This window comes from Tupaia chinensis, unplaced genomic scaffold (assembly GCF_000334495.1).
Source record: "Tupaia chinensis unplaced genomic scaffold, TupChi_1.0 Scaffold148234_1, whole genome shotgun sequence".
NCBI classification, from domain to species: Eukaryota; Metazoa; Chordata; class Mammalia; order Scandentia; family Tupaiidae; genus Tupaia; species Tupaia belangeri.
This window is the reverse complement of record NW_006208084.1, coordinates 130,646-142,386: the sequence shown is the minus strand read 5'-3', so window position 1 is coordinate 142,386 and position 11,741 is coordinate 130,646. Positions and strand designations below refer to the sequence as shown.

General features: G+C 48.3%; 1 protein-coding gene across 1 annotated transcript; it reads right to left on the bottom strand.

Annotated features, from left to right (window-relative positions):
• Positions 1 to 7,671: 7,671 nt before the first annotated feature.
• LOC114006473 (apolipoprotein L3) lies at positions 7,672 to 10,971 on the bottom strand. The gene is made up of 2 exons (XM_027769033.1): positions 10,965 to 10,971; positions 7,672 to 8,513 (listed from the first exon to the last, which is right to left on the bottom strand). The coding sequence occupies exons 1-2, from the start codon at positions 10,969 to 10,971 to the stop codon at positions 7,672 to 7,674; spliced, it is 849 nt and encodes a 282-aa protein (XP_027624834.1).
• Positions 10,972 to 11,741: the final 770 nt, after the last annotated feature.

The following is an 11,741-nucleotide window of genomic DNA, read 5'->3' as shown; positions in this document are numbered from 1 at the left end:
TGCCAGGGAGTTTTGTAAATTCCACACAGAATAAACAGAAGACAACATTATCTAGATCCATTGCTGCAAAACTGCTTAAAACCACACATAAGGAGAAAATCTTGAAAGCAGCCAGAGAGCTATATTGTATTACATACATAAAACAATAATAAGAGTAACAGAGCACCTGATATCAGAAACTATGGAGGCCAAAGGAAAATGGAACAGCAGCTTTAGGGCTGGGAAACAAAAACAACTTGTATATAAAGAAAAATACTTTTCAGAGCAGGCCCAGACTAAGTGGAACAGTCTGTAGTACAGGACTGCAGTGCTGGAAGCCATGTGGCCAACCAAGGGTTCAGATTCCTACCTGGTCAACCTGAAACATGTCAGGTGTATGTATGTATGCCCCAGATCCTGATGAATTGTAGGGATGGAGAAAGTGGATTGTGGTATGACAAGACTCTGCTGAGGGTGCCTGTGTTCGTCTCTCTCATGTGCACATACTTTATCGTGAATAAAAAATAAAGTTTAAAAAAAGAAGTTCTAGTTCTGCCAGAGGCTCCCATTGCAGAAACAAGTCCAGCTTCCCTTACTTCCTGGATTGGGGTGATTCCACCAGCCTAACATCCTACTTTGGCTTGAGTTCCACCATAGATCCCCTGGCTTGACCCCTCAGTGTGACCCATTTTCTCCTTTTCTCTTTCCTTTCTCTTCCCACATCCTTCTGAACACGCTTCTAAAAGTACCAGCCATTCCTACTGCCTCGCCTACATCTGCGTCTCCTGAATTAATTTTTGAAGTACTCTGTTCTGTTCTCCCTACCTAAATCTGCTCAGATCCTAGCTGTTCCCCATGGTTCTCATCAAACTCCAATTTATAGCCTCCGGAAAGCACCTTTGGATCATTTTCTGTATCCTAGCTCCTTGGCAGGATAATGAGGTGCACCCTTCATTCTCTTTGGGTCCTGCCCCCCAGGGATCTAGCAGCAATCCCATACCCAAGCCCACCTCAAGAACAGTTTAAAAAGGACAGCAGGGAGGACAAGCAGGTGGCGTGGTGGTTAAGGTGCTGGACACTACCATATGGCCACCCACATGGCTGACCAGGGGTCGAGTCCTGAATCTGGTGGCTTGCTTTTTCACCGTGAATAAAAAATAAAGTTTAAAAAAAGAAGTTCTAGTTCTGCCAGAGGCTCCCATTGCAGAAACAAGTCCAGCTTCCCTTACTTCCTGGATTGGGGTGATTCCACCAGCCTAACATCCTACTTTGGCTTGAGTTCCACCATAGATCCCCTGGCTTGACCCCTCAGTGTGACCCATTTTCTCCTTTTCTCTTTCCTTTCTCTTCCCACATCCTTCTGAACACGCTTCTAAAAGTACCAGCCATTCCTACTGCCTCGCCTACATCTGCGTCTCCTGAATTAATTTTTGAAGTACTCTGTTCTGTTCTCCCTACCTAAATCTGCTCAGATCCTAGCTGTTCCCCATGGTTCTCATCAAACTCCAATTTATAGCCTCCGGAAAGCACCTTTGGATCATTTTCTGTATCCTAGCTCCTTGGCAGGATAATGAGGTGCACCCTTCATTCTCTTTGGGTCCTGCCCCCCAGGGATCTAGCAGCAATCCCATACCCAAGCCCACCTCAAGAACAGTTTAAAAAGGACAGCAGGGAGGACAAGCAGGTGGCGTGGTGGTTAAGGTGCTGGACACTCCCACATGGCTGACCAGGGTTCGAGTCCTGAATCTGGTGGCTTGCTTTCTCACTTCCTCTCTCTCTCACTCTCACCCTCTGTCTCTCTCTGGTCAAATTAAAAAATAAATTAATGAATAAATAAAATTAAATTTTTTTTAAAGGAGAGCAGGATCTTAGCTCATTATTGCTATCCAGCCTGGCTTGCACCTTTCACCCTTTCTTCTCAGGAAATCCTCGTTTCTTCAATCAATTGAAGGCTCAATCAACGTGTAGGCCTTCGATGTACCAATATTAGACTTTCCCATTCTGTTTCTGTTCTGAAAGTAAGTTCAAAATCTGTCTTTTAACCACTTTCATTCCACCTAGATCCACCAAACAACCAACTTCCCAGATACAGGTCTTTTAAATTCTTCTTAGCTGCTAGGTTTTAATAATCCCATTGAGATATTTTTTTGCTACCTCAAGGATAGTAGGGACAACATGGCTTGAATGAAAAGAACCCCCATCCTCCGGGTCTGCCCACTGATGCATCCCATTGTGCCCAGAGCTTACCATCCTGTGTCAAAGGCCAGCACAGAGAACCGTCTGGATCCATGCTGACACCAGGTGGTGGGGGAAAGGTGGCTCCAGTGTCCCTTAGCCATCAGTCTGAGAGGCTGGCCCCACTCCAGTTCATTCACCGGTGGAGGATGACATCAAGGAAGTCAAAGAACAGAATCTGGGAGGCAGTAGCCCGCACTAACCATTGAAGGTTCCAAGTCCCCAGCAGAGCGCCCCCTGGCTCTTGTGGAAAATGGCTGGGATTTTTGCAGCTCACAGGTTTGGTTTGTAACAGGATAAAGAAAGGGTGGTGAAAAATAAGCAAACAAACACAACAGACAAAAACAGGAACAAAACTAATAAGCCGTGAGAGTCAACAGTTGTCCCACTCACCAAAGGGCAGGAAGCCTGGATAACAATATTACCTTCTTTGAGAAGATCCTCAAATAGAACTGGACAGGGTAGAATATTCTCTTTTCGCTGTAGTCAGGTATCTACCTCGGGCCCAGCCCTGGGTGTTGCAGCTCCACTGTGAAGCCCTGGAATCCCCACGTTGATCCTTGGTCCCAGTCATGTCTGTGGGGGTGTGTGTCCTCAGCCTCAGATTTGCTCCAATATGTTGGGGAGAGGGTTCTGGGTGCAATTTTGCTCCTTAGATTCTGCTGGGCACCCCTCCTCCCTTCCTGGATTTCTATTGTGGTCACCAGGCATTCAAGAACAACAGGCACATGGACAGAACTACAAGTAGCTAACTCACTGATGATGGGGAAATACCCAGCGAACTCCTCTCCCCTAACCCCAGTGCAGAAATTCTGTGATTAGTGATTAGTCCTGGAGTGAAAACCAGGCCTGGAAGCCAGGCAGGCTACTCCCTCCCTTCCTATGGACCTGTGTGACAACCACTGATGGCCACGTGACATGGCATGCCAGCCAGCCTCCTCCGCTGTCAGATGCGGGTACAGAAGTGACACTGTGCAGGTGTAAAGGACCGGAACAGGAAACCAGGTGGAAGAGAGAAGGAGTCCTCATGGGGAGGAGAAGCCTTCTTCTGTTTCTCCACTCACGAGCTGGGGAGTGAAAGGGAAGTCTGGGGCTTTGAAGGCTCTGCCATCCCACCCCCTAATAAAGTACAAGCAGGTTTACCACAGAGGCTGGCCCAGCTGACAACAGCTCCTCGCCTTGAGGGGATGGAGGGAGGGAGGGCAGAGGGGCCAGAGCTCCTGTTCCGCCACTGCCCCCTACAGGGAAAAGGAGGAAGCTCTTGAAAACCTAGCCAAGGGAGCCTGTCTGGGGCTTTGAAGGCTCTGCCATCCCACCCCCTAATAAAGTACAAGCAGGTTTACCACAGAGGCTGGCCCAGCTGACAACAGCTCCTCGCCTTGAGGGGATGGAGGGAGGGAGGGCAGAGGGGCCAGAGCTCCTGTTCCGCCACTGCCCCCTACAGGGAAAAGGAGGAAGCTCTTGAAAACCTAGGCAAGGGAGCCTCTCAGCTGAGGAAACTCCCTGGGCTATAGTCCCTTATGTACTCTGTCCCCTAACCATGGATGATGGCTCCAAGGCCCCCTTGAGGCAGGCAGAATCTCATTTTGGAAATCTGAAAACCCTCAGAGGCTGAGGCCATGGAGCTGATGCCTGGAGGTTAGCTGAAGTCCCTAAGGCTTTCCAGGTCTCTGCTCTTCCCATAGTCTGTCTTGGAAATTGGTGTGTGTGTGTGTGTGTGTGTGTGTGTGTTTGTGTGTGTGTGTGTGTGCGCGCGCGCACATGTGTACTTCTTTAATTCTATGAGCCCTCTCTCTGGATTATTCCAGCAAATGCTTCTATTTTGAGTCAGCCAGAGGATTTAAATTTGTTTATTTGGTGTTTGTTTTTGTTCTTATGTTTGCTTTTTGTCTCTGTTTTGTTGCTGTTCGTTTGCATCTAAAGACTCCTAACAAACTCCAAAATTGATATCAAAGATGTGGCTGCAGACCTCAGGAGAGGTGGTATATTTGGAACTCGTTTTTAGGCTGCGAAAGTGCTCAAAGCAGCAGTAAATGCCCCACCACAACCACCCACCAGCATTCTGCGTGGACCTGCTGTCGGCCAGGGTAACGGGAACAAAGACCACTGAGGCCTGGTGTTGGATGGTCATTTCAAGTCAACACTGGCTGAAATCTTGACATTTTTCTTCAAGGCATGAAATACATTCTGGTTTTTGTGTTTTCAGCTGAAAAACTCTCTATTGAAAAACAAATTTATGAGGCCAGCAGGTGGCATAGTGGGCTTAAAGATCCCACATGCAAACGGGTTCAAATTCTGGACCCAGTGGCTTGAAAATCATGCCAGGTATGTATGTATGTGTGCATGCCCAGAATCCTGAGAGGAGCTTGAAGGAGAAGGAATTGTGGCATGGCCATGCACCCTACGGAGCAATTTCTCACTTTCTCTCTCCTGTCTCTCTGGTAAGCACACCTGTCCTATAACAAAACAAACAAACCACTAAATAAAAAAACAAAAACAATGACTTCTTCTAGATTGTATATATGAAAGGTCTTATTTGGAACTAGATAACACTCATGTGTGACTTAGGAAAATTTATGGAATAACTTTGCACACCCCGTGTCTCTTACGCCTGGGCTCTGCACCCCAGTCATGCTGCTTGCATAGTCCACAACACGGAAATACAGAAAATAATGCCATGCGGAAGCCCTGGGAGTCAGGAGCAATGGTGCAATGCTTTCCTCTTTCCTCCCTGGAAAGGAAGATTCCGAGGACATTCTCTGAAGGTCCTGACACGCTCAATCGCCCCCCGAGGTGACCAATCAGGACACATCCATTGACCGACTTTCCGTCCTTCCCTGTGTCCCTCCTACCAGTCCCTTAGTCCTGCTCTCAGAATCACTTCCCAGATGACCCCCCTGTGAGTCAATCTTGCCCCTGGCTCTGCCTTCTGGGAATCCCAGCCTATCAGGTGGCAAGGTTTCTGGGCTTTGTGCTAAGAGTAGTGGGAAGCTATTGAAGAGATAGAAGCAGGTGCTTGATCGACTCTATATTCTTTTTTATTTTATTTTTAAAATATTTTTTAATTGCCAGAGGGTGTGTACACTCACCAATGAAAAACAGAGAGGCTAATCCTGGAGTGAAAAGAGTTGGAGGGTAGAAAATACCCACCAAAGGGAGTCCTCACTCCTTCATTTCTCCATCCTATTGGATTTGGGACACTTACATGCACCTGGAGTGTTTTCTCAAACTGCCAGGGCTGAGATTCGAACCACAGTCAGCCATAAGGCATCTGGCTCCTTTAGCCACTAGACTATAAGGCCAACTGGAATCTACATTCTTAAGTGTGGAAAATGGGCAGGGTCAGGGGAACTGTGTAAGGAACACCTTTCCAAAAGCACTTGCAGGAATCTAGGTGAAATGCGAGTGTGCTTGGATGAGAAAATCTGCTGTCTGGCTGCCTCTGTCTCTCTGTCACTCTTATACACTGGCCCTTCTGGTCCTAATCAGCCTTGTGAGCTGCGAACCAATCCTGGGCCCTGGCTGCTAAAAGGGGAGCATGCCTGCATTCACTTTTGGTTTTGCAATAGGGTATGCCAGAGACAGACAGACACATTGAGAGACTAAAAGACTGGGAATTTGAGAAATAACACCCTAGGGAGGATGGCCATGCCACAATCCCTTTCCCTCCACTCTCCAACCTCAGGATTTCAGGCACACATGCACACATCCTGGTATGTTTTTTGAGATTCAGGGTCTAAGATTTGAACCACAAAGTCAACAATGTAGGATCCAGTGCCTTAACCTCCACGCCACTGGTCAGCCCCTGTATTAATTATTTATTTGTGTTGCTAAATAGAAATACCTGAGACTAGATAGTTTATGAAAAATAGAGGTTTATTGGCTCATGATTCTGGTGGCTGAAAAGTCAAAAGGTTGGTGTCACAACGTGACTGACAGGAGCACAAAGGTAGGTATTTGCAGAAAGAGAGAGAGAGAGGAGATGAACCTTTCTGCTTCCTTGGTTTATTCCTCCCATTCTTCTAGTCAATTAGATGGTGCCCTCCCACTAGGCCCCACCTCTTAAAGGTCTCACTACCCTAAAGCCACTATACTGTGGACCAAGCTTCCATAACATGAACTGTTAGGGAGCAACCCATTGACCAAACCATAGCAATGTCTGTGCTCAGAGCCAGGTGTCCCAGAGAGCCTGTTGGGTGTCAGGGTCTCAGGACAATAACTGGGTGGGGGAGTGGGAGCCTAGGGGTGAGCAGGAGGTGCAATGGAGCACTTGCCTCTGAGATCCTGGAAGAAGGTTCATGAGGAGGGGAAGTCAGGCTTCTGAGACCCAGGGGAGCCAAACAATTGATATAACAGAGACTCAGTGCACTAGTCAATATTTACAGAACCAAAGACGTCATCTTGTCCAGCGCCCTCTGTCCCAACTGAGACTCAGAGAAGCTGTGTCTCTTGGCCCAAAGCTTGTTGATCTCTTTGACACTGTGCAAGCTTCCTTAGCCTGTTCCTGACATCTCATTTCACTTTTCTCGCCCAAATCAACCACTCTTCCATCACAGCATTTGGAGTTTCATTGTAACTGCGTTGGTCCCTCAGTGTACCCTGGCCCCAAAGAGGGCCGGTCAAATGCTGTACCTACTCTGCCGTCATCACCACCACCATCACCATCTTCATCAAGATGTCACTGCTTGGGGCCAGGTGGTGGCACCATGACAATGCAACTGGACTCACCCGGGGAAGGTCCTGGGTTCATATCCCGGGACCTCGCTAAGCACACTGAGCATGCTCGTGTGCCATGATCTGAGCTGACTGAGATTGGGGGTGAATCACGGTGTGAAGACCTATTGAGGGTGCTTGTCGCTCTGCCTCTGCCTCTCTCATGGAAAGAATAAATAAGTAAATTTGAAGGCATTTAAAAAGAAGAAAGGAAAATGTCACTGCCTGACTGAGACAAAACACTGGGAGACAAGGGCAAGTTGGTACCGGAAAGAGAGGCCTAGATCCACCGCCAGGGAAAGCACCGTTCTTGCTGAGACATCAAGCCATGGGGAGGGCTGGCAGGGGGGCCGCTGTTTCTCCTCCGGTATTCCAACCATTCTGACCCTTTGGTCTTCTCCCATTTCCAACTCTTCAGTTTTCCTGGCCTTCTCACTGCTTCTTGCTGCATGCTTCCTTCCATGTTCATGTTCCCAGACTCTTCCATAGTTCAAAACAAGTGGTTACTTCCTGTTTCCCACACATAGTCCCTTGTCCTCCCTTGTTCCAGTCTCAGCTTTGCTGCTTTCAACCATGTGGCACCTGCACTAGCCGCCCTCCCTGTGCTCAGCTACAGAAATGCCCAACTCCTTCACACCCACTCTCATAAACCTCAGAGCACCTTTTCCCCTCTACTGTTATGCCTCTGCTTGGTCCAGCCTCTGTCAAGTGCACGCCTCCCGTGTCCTCTGCACAGCTCTGGGCTCACTGGGTCAGGCCCGCCTGCAGAAGGTCATGGATATGGGTGAGCTCCTCCAACTTACTCTCCAGCTCCTGAGCCTGCTGCCTCAGCCCCTCCGCTGACTCAGTCTTCGCCCCCTTATGAAGGTGTATGGACTCTTTCACGAGGCTGACCACATCCATCAGGAGGAAGATGCCTGTGGTGGCCACACCTGTGATCCGGGCTCCTCTGGTCATTGCCAGAGTGGTGCCTCCGAAGGCTTTCTGCACCTGCCTACCACTTCGGGCTGAGATTCTCCCACTGTCCATGAGGCGCTTGGCATTGGCCACCAACTGAGGGTTGGCTTTGGCTATCCTGATGGCATTGATGTTCTTCTCCATGCCTCTCAGGACTTCTTTGCAATTCTTGGTTAAAGAGAGGACTTTGACTGTGCTCTGCCTCACGGCTCTGACCACCTGCCCCTTATCACAGCGGGTTGCCATTAGGCGGCTGGCTTCAGCGTTTGCTGACACCGTGTTCACGTGCTCCACGATGCTGGTAGAAACTCCGGTCACAGCTGCTGCCGCGCCCAGCCCCATCCCGGTTGCCGAGAGCACCAGACTGGTTCCTGCGGTCACAGGTGCCAGAGCCAGGCCAAGGATGGTCAGGATGCCAGAGACAGCGCCAGTGGAATTGGCCACCAAGCTGGAGATGGTGCAGTCCCTGTGCACCTTGTCAACCTTGTCTGCAAGGGCACGGAGCTTTTCTATGCGCTCCTTGAGGTCTGCTTTCACCCGAGGAAACTCGCTCAGGAACCTCTCCCTCTCCTCCAGTTCTTCCTGGTGCACGCTATAGCCATGTCTGTCGTAAGCTCTTTCAGAACTTCCTGTAGTGCATCTGCCTCATCCCTGCAACAATAAAGGCCGCGTGGTGAAGGAAGGCAGTTTGCTTATCTGTGAGATGAGCTCGGTCAGATCTGTCCTGCGTAAATCACACAGCTCTGCCTCTAGACCCAGTGGAAAGGAAGTCTACAACTATGAAGAATTTTTCTTTCAACCTTAAACATGCTTTGTACATCACAGATGCTCTATAGGGCTTATTCAATAAGAATAAGTACAATCATCTTAAGATGCATTTTAGGAACCAGGAAATGGCATAATGGTTACATTGCTGGATTTGCATGTTGTAGACCACAGTTGAGTCCTGGACCTGGCAGCTTAAAACTCATGCGGGGTGTGTGTGCGTGCGTGCCCAAGATCCCAAGAGAAGGATGGAGGAGAAGGGATTGCGGCATGGCCATCCCCCAGGTCCAGGACGTGAACCACACAGTCAGCCATGTGTGATCCAGCTACCTTAACCTCCACACCACCTGCTGGCCCGAGAAGATATCTTTATCAAATGCCTGTCACTAAAGTATATCTTTTTATTTTATTTTCCTCTCTTTTCTTTTTCTTTTCTTTCTCGTCCTTTTATTCAATAAGAATAAATAAGTATAATCACCTTAAGATGTACTTTAGGGACCAGGAGGTGGTGGAATGGTTACATTGCTGGACTCCTATGTAGTTGACCACAGTTGAGTCCTGGACCTGGTAGCTTAAAACTCATGATGCTAGGTGCCTGTGCAGGCATGCCCAAGATCCTGAGAGAATAGAGGAGAAGGGATTGTGGTGTGGCCATCCCCCTGGGGTTGTTTTCTCGCTTTCTATTTCTCTGTCTCTCTGGTGAGCACGTGCACCAAATAGCAAAAATCTCTCTTAAAAAAGAAAAGAAAAGAAAAAGAAAAGAGAAAAGGAAAGAAGAAGAGAAAATAAAAGGAAAGGTCCTGGACCTGGTGGCTTGAAAATCAAGCTGGGTGCGAGTATATGTGAGCCCAACATGCTTAAAGGCAGGTGAAAGCCGTCACTACCAAAGTATCTATAGAGAGGGAATTCTGAAGATGGACAGGAGAAGTGGACGGGGGCACAGAACCCTTATTCAGAGCATCTGAGTAGTAAAGAACGAATTTTATCCCCTGAGAGAGCTTCCCTCTACCCTGAGCTCCTGGGAAGTGATCCCCAGGCCCCTGGATTGTCTTGCCTGATGGGAGCGTCTTTGCTTGCCTGGAGGCTTTGGCCACAAGACCGTGAAACACTGTGATGTACGATGGGGGCGTGGACTACATGGTGTCATTTCAGAGCTCCACGGGAACTGGAGACTATGGGCAAGCCCCACCAAGAGGGGCTTGTCTAGGGTCAGTCATTAGGGCAATGTGTGATCACGTGCCAACAAAAGCTCTGCACAGTGGGGGCCAGCAGATGGCATGGTAGTTAAGGTGCTGGACTCCCACATGACCTACTATGGTTTAAGTCCCATAGTGACTTGAAAATCCTGCCAGGCACGTGTGCCCCAAATCCTGGAAGAGAATGGAGAAGGGATTGCAGTGTGGCCATACCCTCTGAGGGGTGATTTCTCACTTTCCTTCTCACTGTCTCTGTCTCTCTCCTCTCCAGCAAGCACACACGCCCTATGACCAAAACCTTAAAAATAAATAAATAGGACTGGAGAGTCGGCAGGTATCATGGCAGTTAAAGGTACTGGACTCCCACATGGCTGCCTGCGGTTCAAGTCCCGGACCTGGTAGCTTGCTTTCTCACTTTCTCTCTCTCTCACTCTGTCCCTCTCTGGTCAAATTTAAACCAACAAACTAATAAATGGATAAATAAAAAAGTTAAATAAGATAATTCTTAAAAATAAATAAATAGGACTGGAGAGTCGGCAGGTATATAAATAAATAGGGTTGGGGGGGCCGGCAGGTGGCATGGTAATTAAGGGCACTGGACTCCCACCTAGCCAACCTTGGTTCAAGTCCCGGACCTGGTGGCTTGCTTTCTCATTTTCCCTCTCTCACTCTTGCTCTATCCCTCTCTGGTCAAATTTAAACCAACAAAATATAGATAAATATAGTTAAATAAGATAATTCTTAAAAATAAAAACTAAATACAAGCAAACTTCAAAAATACAAAACTCCACACAGTGAGGATTGGGTTGAAAAGATCCTTCTCTTGGCTGAAATTTGTTAATGCTCTTCTGAACCTCTTCTTGACTAGGCTTTGAACTGGCGGCTTGCTTTCTCACTTTCTCTCTCACTCACTCTGACCCTCTCTGGTCAAGTTTAAACAAACAAATAAATGGGTAAATAAAAAAAGTTAAATTAGATAATTCTTAAAAATAAATAAACACGAACAAACTTCAAAAAAACACATAACTCCACACACTGAGGATTCGTTGAAAGGCCCTCTCTGGGCTGAAATCCGTTAATGCTCTTCTGAGCTTCTTCTTGACGGGGCTCTGACCTTGCCTTCCATGGCTGCGCTTGGCTTTGCAGGGCCTGCACTGCCCAGTCTTAGCAAGGACCCTACTAAGTTAGCTCAGTGAGAATCAGTTCAACCTCGATGCCCATCAAGTTCATCCCGACCTTGGACGAATTAGTCCTTGACCTAATGAATTAGGAAGAATTCCATTAGATCAGTTTAACAAGAACCCCCTACTCGTACAATGTCCCATCTACTGACCCCCTCACTCTGCTTATTAACGAGAAACCCCCCACTGTCTCTTCCATATCCAGAGTTGAGCCCAACATATGTCCCCTACTGTAGTAATCCCAGTTAAAGTCTTCCTTACATTTTTAAAAAACTTTCCAGAAGGCACATGTGCTCTCCAAAGAGAGAGAAAGGTCATCGCAAAGGGACACGGTCACACCGCAATCCTTGTCTCTCCACTTCTCCTTCCCGTGGACTTTGGGCACACGCGCACATGCCTGGCATGTTTTCTCAAGCCACCAGGGCTAGGATTTGAACTGTGGTCAGTCATGTGGGAGCCAGCCCCCAGGGGGCAGAGCTTAACCACTGAGCTACGAAGTGGCCCATCATTACTGTTTTAGTACATAGCAGAGCCCTTTTTCTCTACGCGGGGAAACCCCTGGCTGGCCATGTCCACGTGTATTGCCACACGTTGAGCACAGCACAGCCCCGCGTCCTGAGGACGATGGAAGCCGAAACCCTCCCAGACCTGGTCCCAGAGAACAAGGTCCTGAGGCTAAGTTAGATCGCGCCCTTTCCCTGTGCAAAGCCGTCAC